The 18,289-nt window shown below is 46.1% G+C and overlaps 2 protein-coding genes and 1 pseudogene across 2 annotated transcripts; 1 reads left to right on the plus strand and 2 right to left on the minus strand.

Annotated features, from left to right (window-relative positions):
• Positions 1–640: 640 nt before the first annotated feature.
• LOC127346014 (uncharacterized) lies at positions 641–2,018 on the plus strand. The gene is made up of 3 exons (XM_051372548.2): positions 641–1,095; positions 1,185–1,652; positions 1,741–2,018. Exons 1-3 carry the CDS (start codon positions 997–999, stop codon positions 1,843–1,845), a joined length of 672 nt encoding a protein of 223 aa, XP_051228508.1. The 5' UTR covers positions 641–996; the 3' UTR covers positions 1,846–2,018.
• Positions 2,019–11,106: 9,088 nt separating this feature from the next.
• On the minus strand, positions 11,107–14,325 carry LOC127346017 (VAMP-like protein YKT61). Its single transcript, XM_051372550.1, has 6 exons — positions 13,825–14,325; positions 13,631–13,728; positions 13,429–13,533; positions 12,509–12,574; positions 11,709–11,795; positions 11,107–11,444 (listed from the first exon to the last, which is right to left on the minus strand). Exons 1-6 carry the CDS (start codon positions 14,051–14,053, stop codon positions 11,394–11,396), a joined length of 636 nt encoding a protein of 211 aa, XP_051228510.1. The 5' UTR covers positions 14,054–14,325; the 3' UTR covers positions 11,107–11,393.
• A 420-nt stretch (positions 14,326–14,745) lies between these two features.
• LOC127346015 (serine decarboxylase 1-like) lies at positions 14,746–17,910 on the minus strand (annotated as a pseudogene).
• Between the last annotated feature and the right edge of the window lie 379 nt (positions 17,911–18,289).

The raw sequence follows: 18,289 nt of genomic DNA on the forward strand, positions 1-18,289 counted from the left end.
TGACCTTGTTGGAGGCATTGTTTTGAGAGCGGGGACTATCTTCAGGGTGAAAACCTAAGATCGTTGATCGGGCGACGATGGTGTTAGCGCACTGTTCCCTTCTTGGAGGCGTCGTTTTTGGAGATTCTGTATTTCAGGTGTTGTCTTGGCGGTGGATGTATTGCTGTTGTTAGGCCCGAGATACTGTAGCGGGACTTTTGTTTCTTAGTTTTCTTTTTCTTTTTTTGGCTGTGTGCATCCGTAGTGCCATTAGGGTGGTGCGTTGTTGTAGAGGCTGGGTGTAATTGGTATCGTTTTGATATTAATATATTCCCTTTATCGAAAAAAATTAGATGCTAATTTCCATTTTTTTAATAAACGAGCTCCATGTAGCCCGAGCTACAAAATGCCGCACTCACTGTTGTTAGTCGGAATTCCTTGTTAGTCGTATGCTTCAGTTACCGTGGTAGTCGTCGTAGCCGTAGGTGCTCAAAGTTGAAAAACATTCTCCGCGGTGCGAGCGCAAAAAGGATTTGTAAACTCACTCCCCGACCCAAAGCAAGAAAAAGAGAAACACGGAGACACGCCGCGCGGTGCCCAAAGATTCCTTCCAAAGACGCCTCCTCGTAATCTCCAACCTCGCTCTCTCGCTCACACTCACACTCACGCCGAGAGAGAGAAAGAGCTTTCGGTTTCACTGTCGCCGTAGCGTCCTTTCTCTGCACGCTCCCATAGCCATAGCCATAGCCAAAGCAGCTGGTCTTCATCAATCATCATCACCACCACCTTCTCCTCTCGTGCTGCGCTGCGCCGGCCTCTCATTTAAAGCCCTCACCAACCTCTGCCGCCGCTGCCATTGTTGCGCAGAGCCATAGCTCCTTTCGTCTCAGCCTGTGGCTCAGAGTGCCATCCATTACATTTCTTGCTGCGACTTGCAAGTACAGCCACTGGACCGAACCAGTGCTGGTGTTCTTAAATTAGTGCAAGCCGCAGCGAAAAGGGTAGAGCGAGGTGAAGATGGGTAGCAATGGCGCTCTCGTCTGGCTTCTCTGCTGCGTCTGCGTGGGCGGCGCCTCGGCCTACTACTCGGTTCCGGCCGATCCCAGACACCCCACGGTAAGCTTTGCTCTGTCTGAAGTTCAGTATGGCCTGTGCAGCTCAAAAGCAACCATGTCTGAGCTGGTGCTACGATTTATTTTTGGCAGTGGCAACCTTCCCCTAGTCCTGGGCGCCGAGGCTACCACCACGGCCCTGCAGCGTCCCCGCGCCAGTACCACCACCACGGCATCTCGCCGGCGCCAGCGTCGCCGCACTACTCCGCTCCTGCGCCGGCGTCGCCGCGCCACTCCGCTCCTGTGCCGGCGTCGCCGCACTACTCCGCTCCGGCGCCGACCGCCGGCTCCGACGACATGCCGTCCCTCCCACCGCCGGCTACCCCAGTGTACTCCCGCGCTCCGGAGCCGCAGCAGACGACCACGACGCCGCACTTCGGGTTCCCGCTGGAGCCCACGGTGGGCGTCGCGTCGGCGCGTCCGGCGGGAGCTCCCGCCAGCGGAGAGGGGTACCCGTTCATCGGCAGCAACCCCACCGTGCCGCTGCCCACCGGCGTCACCGACACCGCCACCGTGCGGCCGCTCCCCGACACAGGCGGCCACGCCGACGCCGACGGCAAGGTACAGTGCATACACTTTTCTGTGACAGTGACGGGACAGTAGCCACTGTGCGATGTTCAACTGGTGCTCATCGACGCTTTTCGTGCAGGTAGTGGGCCGTGCTGCTGCGCCCGTCCGAGCCCGGGCCGCCATGATTGGTCTCCTGGTCGTCTTCTCCAGCGTGCTGTTGTCCTCTTGTTCCTGGAGTAGCTAGCTGATTGTCCTTGATTGCTGTGTTAGCTGCGAGATGTTTTTTTTTACCTGTCATTAGTTGAATGTAAATATGAGTGTGGACCATGTCTTGTTTGGGTTAGCATTAGCATTTCACCTGCCTTCTAGGAAAAAAATCAGGGACACACTGGAAATACTGCACTCGTTTTGTCTGTCTTTTGCAAGTGTGTGGCATAAGTTATGTTGTATGACATCTACTATTGCCAATTGTCAGACATTAAAACTCCAGAGCAAATCTCTACCATTGTCTCTACCATATATATGGGCATACCTCTAGCCGGGCCACGCCTAAGGTTGGGCCAAAGAAACCAAAGCTAAGAAACCAGGCCCTAGGCCTGGCCCGGCCGAAAAGATGTAAGCCTGCCGGGCTGGGCCTTTTCCTAAATGGGCCCATTAGTGAAGCCTAGGCCTGGCTGTCGGGTCTAAATTTCAGGCCCAAGCCTGGAATTTTGGCCTGGGTATCGAATCGGGCAGCCCATGCCTATTTATAGTCTACCTGTAGGGATGTAAACGGATCGGATCGGATCGGATATTGGTCTTACCATATCCTTTACCATATTTTTGTAACGGATTCGGATCGGAGCGGATAATGGTCGGATGCGGATTCGGATACGGATTATATCGGATTACGGATATGGAGCGGATTCGGACCGGACTCGGATCGGATGCGGATTATTAAAAAAATATGCATAAAAAAAATAAAAGTATGGTTTTTTATGTAAAATATGTTTGTAATTATAGACTATAGCTAAATGTACACACTTGTTCCTACAACAAAGCAAATTGCCTGCTAATAGAATACATATTTTAGCCGATGAACTAACTATATTATCTAAATGTTTAGGGTTGGACTAGTTTTTTCGGATTATCCTCTTTGTGGACCTCGGATAATCCGCAAAAAATGGCGGATAATCCGTATCCGTCGGATAGTATCAATACCATATCCGTCGGATATCCGCTTGATCACTATCCGCATCCGTATCCATATCCGGCGGATTTCTAAAAATGCATACCATATCCTCAAAAATGGATACGGATGCGGATTAGGAGCGGAAATTATCCGTACCATTTACATCCCTATCTACCTGTGGTGTCTATGTCTGCAAGAAGAAAGTCCTCCTTCAGTCCTTGAATTCTAGTGAAAGTTCACTTTGGTCCTAAAACTTCAGTTTGGTTCAAAATAAACCCTGAACTCTCGGAACCATTCACATTTAGTCCTTATCTCGGTTGAGCCAGTTAAATATTTGCCACAGTTTGCAAGAAAAGGTCAAAGGCAACGGTTCATGAAAAAGAGAGGCATGATGATGGTGATATGCAAAGCAAGCGGATAATGAGAGAATTCGAGGGTGAGACAGGATGCAAGGGTTTCTATTTTTTTGCATTTAAGATGTTGGGTTCGATATCTCACCTGGCTTGGGCTTGGTCCGGTTCAAAACCAGTTCGGTTACTTGCCTGTTTCTTCCTTTCATGTTAGCAATTTTTCAAGTCAACCAAAAGGGATAAAAAGCGAACTATTTTGAAAGTTTAAGTTCCTTTCTAAACTAAATACTCCCTACATTCCTAGATATAAGCAATATAGTGTTTTGAGAAAAGTCCAGAATATAAGGTGTATTGCATTGCACCAGTTGTATGGACAATATTTTTAGAAATTTGATTACATTTTCTTATCTTATGCAAAATTTTATATTAGCTCATGTTAATTGCCTAGGGTTAATCCCGCCCAAACATGGTTTTCCAAAAATTGCATTATTTAATTTCCGTGCCAGAAACTATATGGCTTATATTTAGAAACGGGGGGTGTATAATTTTTAGGACGAAAAGTGAACTTCTCCATAAGTTCAAGGATGAGAAGTAAACTTTCTTCTATCTGCAATGTGAAGTCCTACCAGTTTTTATATCAATTCAACGGATGTGGAACATGATGGATCAAAGAGAAATTCAGAAGAGCCAGTCATTAACCAGTTTGTAAGAGAGAAAACCAAAAAAAAAATGTAAAAGACATTTGTTTTTTGAAAACGGGAAGACCTCACTTTGATGCATACAACTTCTACATTATTGAAGTTTGTTTTACAATCATTAGAAATCATGGATCACATAAAGTTGAGACATGAATCAGCCATCAAAATATATAAAATAGCATCCAACACCTTTGCATTAACATGTTAATTTTCTATCAAATCACCAATCACATTGGTGTATATATCTCATGCAACCGTTGCCAAGCGGTTGCACCTAAAATTTATGGCATGGTTGTCCTCCATGAGGTGACTCAGCATACCACTGATGTTATAGTATACACGTTATCGATATAATCACTGTTCCACTAGTATTGCATCCGTCGGAGTGATACATTAGAACCCTGACTCTTACAAAAGATCAACACAGCGTCCTAATTATAATGAGTGCAAAATAAACTGTAGAAGAACAACTCATGGACTCAACTTATTCCTAGCTCTACCTATAGAGATGCTTGGCCTGGTAAGGAAACTATAAATGATCTATAGCTACTTAGGTTCTAGGATTATGGAATTGGTTCCCGTCTACTCCTAGTCTAGGTTTCCACCATGTTGTATGTAAAAGTTGACTTCATCGACTCTATTGAATGGTACCTGCCCCTTGTACTAGTTAACTCCTCCGTCTTCGGGTTTCATTGTAGCTTCTCCTTTGGCAACTCCCAATCTTACCAAGGGTGCAAGAGAAAACGTGTGAGTGTGAGCGTACTTAACAAGTTCAATAATAGAAATAGGTATTTCATGAACTAACTACATCCATGAACCAGAAAGTCATAATCAGATAGAAGTTTCGCAATCATTTCTTCAACAAATTGCAAACCACCTAAATACAGGATTGGGAAACATATAATACGACTTGGCTTCCCACAAGATGGAAATAATGCATATCCACCACCCCCTCTCCCCGCGTTGAGGGAGGGCCATGTGGAAAGGGGCATCATGCATGCAAGCTACCTCCTTTTGTGAATACGAAAAAACAAGGTAGCCACTTCCCCTGTTCTACAATAAAAATCGTACAGTGCATGCTACCATTAGAACTATGAGGATGTCTTGATCAGTCCAATGTACTCAGCAACATTTAGCTTCTTCATAGCGTAATGCTCATATCCCCGCGTCATTGCCAACTGAAAATATATAAATACAAAAAAATTAACGACCATGTGCGCCAAATTTTCATCCTCATAAGTTACTCATACATACCTTTTGTCTAACTTGTTGTGCAATCAGCTCACGGGCTTTATATTCTGGAATCTAGAGGCAGAAATTAATGCGACATAAGATATGAGAACATATTGAAAACACTCCACACTAGATACAAGACCACGTCATACTATACTTACATTCTTAGTAATGCCAACTGTGCACAGGTGAAACTACAAAACAAGATCAAAATATTAACACTAACATATATATAAATTAACAATAAACGTTTGTGAACAAAAGTAGCCTACTTGTTCCACCATTGTATGCTCACACTTCATACTGCCCTCTCGTGAAGGAAACATCTTCAGCTCATAAACCTCCTTCAGAGCTTTCGCGAAACAATCATTAACATTCTGCAAGGAAGAGAAAAAATTGTCATTAAGCATAGATATTTATATATATAGAGAGAGCTTAATTATAAAAAAAATGTTCTCAAGTCAGAATAAGACTAATGTACAAAGCTAACCTCTTCCTTAATGACCCGCTTCCAAATCTCATAGAAGACGCCATCAAGATCTTTCCGAAAATAGACATAAAGGCGTGTGCTCCATAGAAGCTCCTTTATAGAACACAATTGTTAAATAGAAAATTAACCAGAGCTGAGACCATTTAAATGGGCATGCGACAAGGAAATCATACCTCTATTCCAAGAAGAGCCAGATCCTTGTCAATATTTTTAAAGCCAGTTGCGATTCTAATTGCTTGGTAGCTAGCTTTCCTCCTGATGTTTGAATACTAATAAACAATATAAAACAGGAAAGTTATATTTTTTCTATCACGGATTTACACTTACTTGTAGTCATTCCATGTTTTTGGGGGGTCTTTGTTTTTACACAAAGGCCGATCATTCACTGGGTTCCAACCAAAATAACATAACAAAGTTGGTATGTGGGATCATATATGCTTACCTCACGAGAAGACGTCTCTACATACATGTAATCTTCAACCCACTGCCAAGAACAAAAGGCTGTCAGTTAAAAACATAGAAAATAATAAACAATGTTTAAAAATCGGTCTAGCTGATTGCGGCAATATACATACTCTAATTTTCTCTGAAATTGTTTTCCAGTAGAGCAGATAATCTCTATCAGTTTCAGGCGTGTTATAGTGCGACCGGTAACGGCTCCAATCTTGATACTGGTCCTCCCACTGCACGAATAGAAGGAAAGCAACCTGTTATATCTCTCTTGAGAATAACAAATCCTGGACATAATAACACGGATTTTAGCTCTCTTATGGTCATATGCGGGCACACTTCAAGAAATTCCAAAACACATATTGCACTAGAGCATGTCAAATATATGGGAATCGTTCATGATCGAGCACTTACATAATTTAAGATGACAAGCCGCTGGTAGTCGGTCAAGGCAGCAATTTCACAGAGGTCGGGATCAAAATACCAACCAAAGGCATCGTGATCCTGGTAGTCGAGAAAGTAAGAGTTGTCCACGATAAGCTCTGGAGGGTACTTGCTCTCCAAAGTAGCATCGTCCAGCTTGTCAATTGCCTTGCCTTTTAACAACTATACAGATTGACAGGTGCATATATAAGAGGGCATAATTGTTCATTTATTTCTATGAATGACGATTGATAGGCGGGTATGATGGATAGGAGCATTGTTACGGGACTACTAACCAGGAGAGCTCTGATGCGGTACAACGCACGCTTCAGTTCGTGCTCGTCGATCTCCTCTTGATCCAGTTTATCGTGTTCATCGACCGGAGTTGTACGAGACTTGATCTGCCGCGAGTCTTTGACGAACTCCTCGGTGGGGATATCATCGTCCACCGAGTACACGTCGTGGGTTTCTGCGAGTTCTAGCGTGCGATCGCTGGTTATGGCAGTCTCGCCGCTCAGGTACTTCTGTACTTGGTATTCTACCAGGGCGCCTCGCAGTTCGTCGTCTAGGAAGGAAGAACGGGTAAGGGCTTCGATGACTTCAACGGAAGGGAGATCTGGGCGGTCGGCCGTGTCAGGGTCGACGCCGTTGGCGCTGGGTGGCAGGTTCAACAGGTGGAGGCGATCGGCGAGAAGCGGCTGGTATCTCGGCAACGATGCGCCCGCATCATCATCACCCGATTCGAGAAGGGTTCCGGGCAACAATACGCGGCCATATTCACCATGGCACAGGATGGAGGATCCTTCGGTGCTTAAAGCCATCTGATCTGCTCACTGTTTCTTCGATCTGATCGATCGTTTTTCGTTCTACATGTAGAGTTTTTTTTTTTTTTGAGGTACGTTCTATATGTAGAGTTCCTTCTACTTTTGTTATCATTGTTAATCGGGCTTGCTTCTGCTTCGGACGTAACTTTTCCTCGTTTGGATGATTGGATCGACTCCTACTCGAATTGATCCTGCAATTTATGTCGACTTTTCGGGAATTTGCTCGTTTGCCAACACTTTTCATGTGGTTTGGTTTTTTTTGGGGGGGGGGGGGGGGGGGGTTGCTTATGTCTGACTTAACTATTTCTTAGAGCATCTTTAGTGGCACCACAAAATCGTTCCCCAAAGACATTTAGGTCGCGCCGGACGTTTATCTGCTCCCAGCCACGCGGCGCAAAACCATTTTTCATCTGTCGCGCCCCCAGCCCATCCTGCTACAGAGGGGATGGTGCGAGTGCATCGGACGCAACTAAAAGACGCAACACAAGAGGCAGGCCCCCCTCGCCAACGACGTACATGCATACACGCGGGTTTAAACCCGTCGCCTACCTCTGGTCAAGCGGCGGCTGGAAGATGACCGTCAATATGGGATTGGCATTCTACTCGAGCCCGCACTGGGACTTATCATTGGCGCAGCGAGATTAGGGTCCAGGCACCCAACGGCGCCGCCTAAGCTCGGAGGAGCATGCCGATCCCACCTAGCCACCGACAACAACGGGTGTTGGGCAGACTTCTTCAATGTTCGCCGAGAAGGAGAATTGCCCAGCACCGACGGCCTCATTGGGCTGCTCACTTCATGGAACAAAGATGGGTGCGCCTATTTCTGGGGTACGCTGGGACGAACCCTCTCTACCGTCATCGACGGCCTCCACAATGGCGCCTCCGGGCTGGAGATGCCGTCGTCCCCGCCGCCATCGCCATCACGTTGGCTACCAAGGGGGACGACTTCGCATTCGTCCTCCTCCCACTCATCCTCCTCAGGGCCCGCACGCTTGACGCCAACCTCCTATCGCGTCTCCCCCTAAACCGTGCTGAGGCGCGAGTTGTAGGAGGAGTACAATACTTCGGCATCTCAGCTGAGACGTGCCAGCGGCGACGGCATAATAATCCATGAGCCGGAGCACCGGGCAGCCCATGGTAGCGCCGGCCTTCTCCGCCCGAAGCCGTAAGTGAAGGAGGAGGACGATGACGAGGTGGCGACGCTCCTCCGCTAGCGGTGCCTCGTCGCAAGGAGTGACGACCTGACGACACGTTGGGATACAACACCGCATTCACGTCGTCGCTCAACGACCACAGTGCCTAGGTGGGGAACATCAAGTACGTGATCGCCATGTCCATCCGCGAGAGCGGCAGGCTGCTCGTCGACCTCACGGGCGATGGCGGTGAAGTTGGTCCTAGCGGCACGGTGAAGGAGGACCCCGCCGACGTGCCTTCCGACCGTCGTGGCCAGTAGGATGACGTCATGCACGGCGATGACTACAATTGCGTTGGCCATCGCAAGCATCGTTATTTTTTTTAAAAAAAATTGTCGGATTTCATTCAAATCCTTGTAATATATGACACATTTGAATGAATTTGAGTATTTCCGGTTAAATTTAATTTTTAAAAAAATTATGTATGAGGGGACGCGAGACGCGCTCCAAAAGCGGCAACTAGTGACCGCGTCTCCCAAACGCTCAATCCGACGCTATTATTGGACACAGTTTGGAGGGCACGACTAAAGATGCTCTTAAGTCATAGTTAGCAGGGGAAAATGTAACTGGAGTTTATAGAAAAGTACAACTTGCACTCGATGCAGAGTCTGTGGTTTTATCAAGGTTTTATTTAAGCTATGTCCAACAGATGAACTTGCATATACTGTATAGACAATATCTGGTCATGTAAGTTAAATCGCATCAAAAAAATCTGATAATGTAAGTTGAATCCAGCTACAAAATAATCTAAGGCAAAACATATGCAAGTCGAGAAGCAAAGAAGGCCGTCCAATCTATCTCAATGGGCACAATCTTCCTACGGTTCAGAGCGTTACTACTTGGCCAATCCGGGACCTCCCTCATCACCCCTGTCTTGATATCAACAACATAGACGTGTCTATTCTTGACCTTGACGAGCATCATGCCGCCCTTCTCTCCCAAGCAAGTGTACTGAGTATTCCAATTCGTCAGTTGTTCTGGTCGTTGTAGCATGAGGGTTGAAGTTTGAAAGGATCTCCCGCTGTCGTGCGATGTCCAGATTTCTAACCAGCAACCGTCCTTCCGTAGGCGGAGCACCGTGAGGTTCCCCTCACCGTTGACGGTAAGGTATGGCTTGCCATTATATTTTCTACAAAAGCTATAGATTGTTACGTCCATCATTTCTGTAGAGGAGACATGGCCAGTCTCGGCGCTCACATCTAGCGTGTAGGTTCCTGTCGCGCCGGACAAGAGCCAGTGTGCCGCACCACGGAGCACAACCGCATCGCGTTGCCTAAGCATTGCGGAGATGCCGTGGATACCGGAGCACATGTTCCATCCTGACTCGCCGGGTGATGAGAAGGTGTGGAGATTGTAGTGTCCTTGCCTATGGTTGATGGTAATGATTAGCACCTTGAAGAAGCCGAACCGCCGCTCCACCCCGCCAGTGTCGTTGGAGCTAGAACAGTCCGCAGCGGTAAGTAGAGCGTAGCCGGTCACTTGATTGCCCTCTTGGAAATCCCAATAATGCTCTAGACGGGGGAGCTCATGGACCGTATCGGCAAGCAGGTTACACACGGCCATGAAAACGCCGCTTGGATCAGGATCGCCGGCCTCACGGCGTGGTTTGAGGCGCACGAGAAGTAGGCCGCGGCGTGAGGTTAGGGGCACCGCGTTGTCGAAGTAGCCGGTAGGGACGCCAGGGAATAATGAGTCGAGAAAGCGGCTACCATTATACAACACCGGACGGGGGGCTAACACCGGATGCGGCACCGGGAGGAAGCACGGTGCATACCGGTGTCGTTGGGCGATGAAGCCGGAAAAGGGGGATACCGCGTCGTCCTCCGGCAAGCAGCGACGGAGGAAGGAGGTGTCGGCGACGAGGAGGCTGCACCATCCCTTGCAGGTGGTGGCGCAGCGGAAGAGCGTAGTCACGTCCTTGACGCGGATGAGGATCTCGCGGACCACGTCATACGGGGCTTCCATGATCGATGCTGCTGGTTGTACGTCGACGTGTTCTTCCTCTGAATTGCGTCTTCGATTACAGGTTACAGCTGATCAATCGGGTCTTGGGTCTTGGGTCTTGGCCTGGGCCGGGGAAATATAACACAGTTTGACATATATACTGTCTCGATTGATTTTCTCGAGTCTGACATATGAGTCGGATAGAGTGTACCTGTTTCTCCGATTTGGACATGACCTAGTTGGAGTCGACTACAATACTATACGGATACCGACACCAGAGGCACCTGAGAAAGGAAACATGGAACCCCAGCCCCAAAACAGAAAACAGAATCAACAAGTTGAATAGTAATAGCCAATATTGGGTCACGCACGTCATGATACTACACGTTTCCTTCCAAAGAATGGCTTAGTTTTGGAACAATGTAATGGTACCGAAATTATCATCAGCTTTATCTATCATTTTGGACTGAAATTATATGCAATTTCTAGGGTGATTTTGGCATAAATTGTGATGCAGTGATCCAACCTGCTTATTTGTTGGATGATGACACATATCTAATGCTCCGATGATGTACTCTTCGACAAGCAAATGGGCTTACCAATCGCTAACTCTTCTGCAAATTTCTAGGGATATCAGTTTGCAAGCTGATGTAACTCCTCTGCAAGTTAACGTGCTAACTCTTCTGCAAATTGAAAAACGCAATATCAACTAACTAATCGCTATGGGAATGCGGCAAGTAATAATCAGTTAGTAACATATGGCAGCCATAAAGGTTCATCAGCACCAAGTAGCTTCAACACAGCAGTGAACACAACTCCACTCATAACAACACCCTGACCACACTTATGCATTACTTGCAGAGAATCACACGAGAACCTGTGGACTAAGACCTACTCACTGTGTAGACCAATGTAATGTTTTATGACAATACATCTCAGGATTAAGAAGCGGTAAACGGAGATGCTTTTGGCACTTCTGAGCCCAATACCACACTGCCCTAGGAAGATGAACTTTATTACAGGATTGTACAGCAAGAGTTGGTTTTCTTAGCCTGCTTGTAGAATATCTGCAGAGGAACGACCGGAAAAAATCAGTACGATAGCATGAACACGAGCTGATTCATCGACTTACAAGGATTTGCTTCTCTATGTAAACAGATGAAAGGCAGTCAGAGTATACTTTTTTCCATGCACTAGTTCAAGTTAGAATGGTGCAGTTACACACATAATTTTTGGAAGCCATACATAGGGTCCGCTTGAACTAGAATCGCTGCACGCAACATGAATCTGTAAATTGGCATACCGCAATAACCCAAGGAGAACTTCCCTACCTGTGAAGCAGCACTTAGGTCTGAACTCTTCGCTACTAGGCTATCCAGCCGTTCGCCTCTTTCCAGCACACTGTCGATGGTCTTATGCTGCAATGATTCAAATTATGAATAAACATGTGACTTATTTTGCAGACTAAATTACAGAAGCCAGCATTAACTAGTTTCAAGAGACAAGAGTCATTGTTGGGCATACACAACTAAACTAGATAAACAGAAAAGAGGATATCTGAAAAGCGGACATTTTACAAAAGATAAATAAAATCACCAAACACTTGTCAGAGATAAGACATTCATCCGAAGCAATAAAACTGAGCTCCTATGTGTTTGAATTTTATTGTTTGTTTAAGTGAGAGCTATTGAGAAGCTACCAAATATGCAGGGAACTAATTTGACATTGCAATGTTAATCGAACAGCCAGAAGGAGCCCTGCTGCAGCTCAGTGTATCAATTTTCCATGTTTTCCTGACCTATATTCAAAAGATGAACTTGCATACACTACTTGACCAGATTATTCATTACACACAGCACATCTGCACATGCAAGTTGAATTAAGTCCACTGATTTGCACTTATGTCACAATACCGAATAATTTAAACTCAACAAGTTCAGAAAATAAAGGGGAAACTTGGGTTAATTGCCAAGATGGCTTTCCTTTCCTGTTAGATTTAAATAGATAGCAGATATAAATAATGTAACCTATTATGAACATTAATTGAGTATAAACATCATGTTTCGTACGACTGCACCCAAAAGAACATGGGTGATAGCATCAATAGTTCATAGGTGATAGCATTACTTACGAGAATAATCTTGGTTTCATCCAAGTCCCTCTGAATTTTTAACAACTTGTCAGCCTCTGCAGGATCCTGCCACCGAAAGTATTTTGAAAGCAAACAGAGTAAATTTCAACAGAACAAGCATATCAAACCATGCTTGAGGATATTTCAGATTTGTTGAAATGCCCTGGTAACTAGAGGCCCAACAACTATTTGGCTGCATACGCGGATTTTGTTTGGGCCCTCTTCATGGACAAACTACTCTGTACAGTTTTAAGTTTGGTTACATACACGGATTTTGTTTCGGCCCTCTTCATGGATAGATAAACTACTCTGTACAGTTTTAAGTAGGCAATGTGTTAAGCTTTGAGCAAGTTAGTTTTGGTTCCAAATAGAACATGAAGTTGACCTTATTAGGCGCAAACCTTGTCAATACACGGAATACCCTAAAGGGAATAAACCAATTAAGGGAACTAGTTTTCTCGTCTCTAATTTGATTACCAACTAATGCAGCACTGCCGGTTGGGCCGTATGAACAGTACGAGGGGCAGTATTAGGTCATTACCAAGTGAACTGTGCCCACCAAGTAATTCCGTTACAGTCACAAATTTGTACTGGAAGAAAGTATATCGATTAATAAATGGTAAGCGAAGTGTTCGTTTCAAAACAATGGTCTTGTAACCAATTTATAGTAGTAGTAGTACTACTTTACTTGCTCTGTAAATTGAAGACATTTAAGCGTCGCTTTCGCCTAGATGCAGAGCCTACTATTGCCACTATTCACAGCGGAAGAGAAAATGACGATGAACAAATATTTCCAATGCACTCGCCAAGATGACAGAGATGTGCATCTACAGTTTGCGTATTACGACCCGAGAGAGAGAGCTATTTGCTCAAGCTAGCAGTTCTGATAGAAAACAACAGAAATGATCAAATAAAGGAACCTGGTATCTCGTGAGGGCGTCGTCCAGATATTCCCAGGGCTGGGTGGCGTCCTCTTCCGCCGTCCTCCATGACTCTCCGAAGCTCTTCTGGTACTCCTCGAGAACCTGAGGAACTCGAAAGGAATGGAACAACCCCTGTGAGACTAAACGGGAACAGAGCAACCGAATTCACTATTACAGGAACCTCGTCTGACATCGGTACCTTGATGAGGACGGAGTGGGCGCTCCTGACGGGGTAGTGGTCGTCGGTGAAGATGACGGCGCAGAGGCCGTTCGGGTTGTAGGAATGCACCTTGTACTCTGCAGCATGGGGGTTCAGAAATCAGAAACAAAGGCGTCAGACCACATCGCGACAGGGGAGTAGGAAGCGCCGGACGAAGAGCAGAGTAGGCGTGCCTTCGTGCTGGACGGTCTGGCGGCTGCCGGCGGCGGTGCGGAGCGCGACGGTGCGGGCGACGAAGACGATGAACTCGCGCGCGGCCGGACGCTGGAAGAAGCCGAAGCGGCTCACGTCCGACGCGTTCGCCAGCACCACCGCCTGCTGCTGCTTCTGCTCGCCACCCGCCGACGAGGCGGCGGCGGGGTCGCCGGGGGACTTGAGCACCAGCAGCGCCGTGATCTTCATCGGTGACGGACGGCGCGGGGATGAGGCGTGCGCGTGGTACGGAGGGGAGGCCGGCACTCCGCGAGAGGAAGGAAGGAAGGAAAGAACAAAGCCGCGACCACCAGCACAGGCGGTGCCGGTGCGCGCCGCGTCGCCGAATGCGATGCGATGCGATTTGGGGGACGACGTGGGCCGTCGGCGGAGCTTCTGTTGCCTCCGGCTCTCTTCTTCCTTTCCGGGATTCTCCGTGTTCTTTGTTCTTTCCTTCCTTGATTATACTCCGTTATATGAATGAACCGTTTTACCTTTGGCATGAAGCATCATTTATACCTTTGCCATGAAGCAATTCAGATTTTATTTTTTTCATTTTAGCTTGTGGATAATGGATACGAAGAGCCTAGCGCAATCACAAACACCAGCTCAGTCAATCTATCAACATTACTTACATCACTAAAACATGTCGCTATAGACAGTATACAGCAAATAAGATGGATAGTGACAAGCAGCGGGGTCTAATTTAAAAAACCCAAACCAATCATTTGTGACATCAAAACTCCAAATTTTAAGTACCCATCAACCTGTATAAATAAATTAGGTTGTTTAACACGACATTTTTTAGGAAGTGTAATATGTGTTGTCCCTTTTCAAATTTGGTTTACTTGGCATCCAGTGCAGCAGACCAAACATACATCATGCTAGGTAGTAAGAAAGTGTTCCACAAAAAGTACTAATAAGAGGCATAGATGGATAACGAATAGCAAGGGGCAAACACAATGGCAATCACCGGTCCAAACAATCCATTAACACTAGACTAGATAACTAAACACATGTCAGCCTTCTTAGATGGTGCAACTAAAGAGATGGCTAGCCACACACGTAAAGTTCCAATTTATAAAAGTAAAAAATCAATCATTTGTGCCATTACAAACCATTTGATTGTCACTATCCAAATCCTTTGAAAACCTTACCCAATTCTTGACTTCTTGTTATGCTGGCCGCACAGACAATTTTCAGCCCCTATGTCCTTTGCAACGCACGGTGCCCTAAACTCTTTGCCTTCATGCCAGGAGCTTCGTTTGGCGACGAGCTCTTCGACGAACCCGTCGAGCTTCTCTATACTCACGTTGGGCATCACCACCACATGTGCGATGCTCCCCTCGCACGCGAGTTGCCACTTGTGCACGAACGCTTCGTCTCGTGGCCTCTCGAACACTACGGTGTTGCTCAGCGCATTCAAGGACGCACTTACTCCCATCTCCTTGAGACGGTTTGCGAGGTAATGGGCATTTCTAAGGCACTTTTGAACTTCTTTGCGGATCCCTCTATATCCCTTCTTATTTAGGGTGTACCATAGGAACATTGGCGCATGCCCATTGCGGCTCCCCATAATCGTGGCATCTCTGGATGATAGGTACTCGATGTCGGTAGAGAGCACTTTTACATGCTCAAGCCTTGTTATTACAATGCCACATGGTACAGGGCATCCTATGAACTTATGACCGGAGACACTAACGCTTCCGATAGGCTTCTTGAATGTCACCTTTGGTGCCTACATAAAATACAATGTAGTAAATTAGTTGGTTTATTAAAATGGCTATGACACCGGTGCTAAGTATCATGATTACTTGAAATTAACATGACCCACTTGTTTGATAAATGGCATCATAAGGCCAGCCAAAGCTCCATCACAATGGATGTAGAATCGATCTTTGAGTCCACATTTTTCAAGTGTTCTTATGATCCTATCAAGGTCATCGATCGCCCCCTTGACAGTAGTCCCTACAAGAGATAGAAGAAAACAAGCATGTCACGGTCGACCCTCAAGAGAATTTGAACAAATAAACTCGAAAGTTCATCCAAATTTATTGTACTTGCTAGGTGGATGTAAGATGGTAACCTATGTTGACATTCACAATCGCGGGTTTCCCGGGATTTTGTAGTAACTTGGACTTAAAATCTGCACAATTCATCTCTCCGGAGACCAGAGTGTCGATCTTGACACATTCGACTCTGTACATCCTAGCTGCCTTGAAGATTGAGTAGTGCGACGCATGAGATGCATATATAATCCCATCAGGAAAAAGCTCTCTCCTAGCAAACAAAGAATAATACACTCAACTATAATTAGACAAAACCGAGTCAAAAAATGTGTAGTCACCAAAACCAAAATGAAAGAATCATGTCCTTGTATGAAATGAATCCATAGTGCACGTGAGATTCATATGTTTCAATCGACATCGAGACGTATTAACATAGATAGATACTAACCCGACTAGTAGACCATGCAGGTTTCCTTCTGTGCCGCAGTTGGTGATGTAGCCCCAGTACTCGTCTTGTTGGAGGTCCCATAGGCGGGCAAACCAGTCGAGCACGGCCACCTCGAACTGCCTGGAGTGAACACCATAGTTGCTCTCGATGAAAGGGTCTCCAAGGTTGTTGATGGAGAAATTCTGAAACTGTGCCAAAACGCTGAAATCGAAATCCAAGTTGTACGGGTACCCTGCAAATTTTCAAATACACCGATCAATGCATGCAACATGCGTTGGAAACTCGTAGTAGATGATAAAATGTGTGTGGCACGGTTGTTTTTTTGGCGAGATATATCTATATATGCATGATAAACATGTGGAATGGGGGTACCTTTTCGGTGTACTTGTTTTCTAGTTAAAAATTACAGTTTGAGATTGAGTATATTTTATTGATTCTATTTTTTAAGCGCAAGATTCTGTTGGTAGCTGGAACTAGTTTAGTATTTTTTTAAGCGCAAGGTTCTCACCAAAGTCTTGATTAGTTAACTCCAAGTAGCTAACCAATAAATCAAGGAAAATAAAGCAAAAGAGGGAGCAGCTTGTGGAGGGAAACGAACTACGAGAAATGGTGAGCAATATCATATTTTGGGTGGAGATTGGTAGCCGAGATCATTTTAGTCCTCTTTCAGTGAGATCCGTCTCTAAATCTTGTTTGAAGGGGAAGAAATCAGTAAAGCTTAGGCACAAGATATGTATTTTTAGATGCTAAGTACTACACAATTTTGGAAGTACTTAGGGCGCATGTCAATGAAAAAATTATAACTTTTGATTCGTTTAGTTGCGTGCATCATTTCGATGTAGAGCCTGAAAAATGCTTCACTTTTGAAAAAATAGTGTTTCATTTAGTATTTCGACCATTGAAGTTCAACCCGACCCAATGAAATGCAATTCCATCAAATAAAGAGCAATTGCACAAAAACAATTAATTTGAACAAATCCAAAAAAAAAATGAAAAACAGATAAAAGGTGGTTGGAACTTCACAAAAGTGGCCGACACTTGAGAAAAAGACTGAAACACTATTTGGCAAAAGGGTGAATAAAATGTCAAAAAAAATCAGAAGCTTTCGTCTTAACCAATTCCGGCGTGATTTTCAGAATGTTGCGTTGCTTTTTCTTAGATATAAAAAAAACGGATGATCGAGCTTTGCTATAAGTAGCAACACGTCGTATGCACTCGATCGTCGTACGACATTGGATCGCCGCTCATGCACGAGCACAACGGTCGCGCGCGGGGCAGTACCCAGGTGGTGTGCGGTCCTCTCGTGGAGGTGGTTGCCGCGCCGCCACGTCGTCCGCCCTCTCCGCCGCCTCCTCCGCGTCCACCGGCGGCTCCAGCACAGCGAAGCCTTCCACCAGCTCGCGCTGTGTGGCCACCTGCTTGCCGGCCGTAGACTCTGGTGCAACCTGCAGGAGTACCTGGACTGCCGCCGGGCAAGAAACAACACCAAGAAGCTGGTGGGGGTGGTCTCCGGCGATTGGGGCTACCACCACCATTGTTTCTCCTCCTACATCGCTACCACACTTCTCTACCATCTTGATTGGAACGAAGAAACGCTCTTACTCTACTTGAAAATTGAACTTGCTCTCTGAAGAGAAAACTGGCTATAGGGGTGAGGAGGGGAGAAGTGGGAAAACGAGCTGAGAACGAGCGATCGAGTCGAGCTGGAGCCTGGAGGGGAGTCGAGTACGCGCGAGAAGAGGATATTTCTGGTGCACGGCAGGGGCGCCCCCTCGAGCTGGATTGAGCCGCCCCGGCCGGCTGCCGGGCGCCGCGTCGTGGCCGATACTATTGGTGGAGTCCGACGTGCACATGCCAGCGCGTCCCTGTCGGCTCCACGTGTCACACACGCGGCAGATCCATCTATTTTGACTTTCCTATGTAGACATCTACAGAGATGTACAGTAGTACCATACAGTGGATAATGATGTTGTGGCAATTCAGAATTTT

The sequence above is a fragment of the Lolium perenne genome, chromosome 3 (assembly GCF_019359855.2).
Source record: "Lolium perenne isolate Kyuss_39 chromosome 3, Kyuss_2.0, whole genome shotgun sequence".
NCBI classification, from domain to species: domain Eukaryota; kingdom Viridiplantae; phylum Streptophyta; class Magnoliopsida; order Poales; family Poaceae; genus Lolium; species Lolium perenne.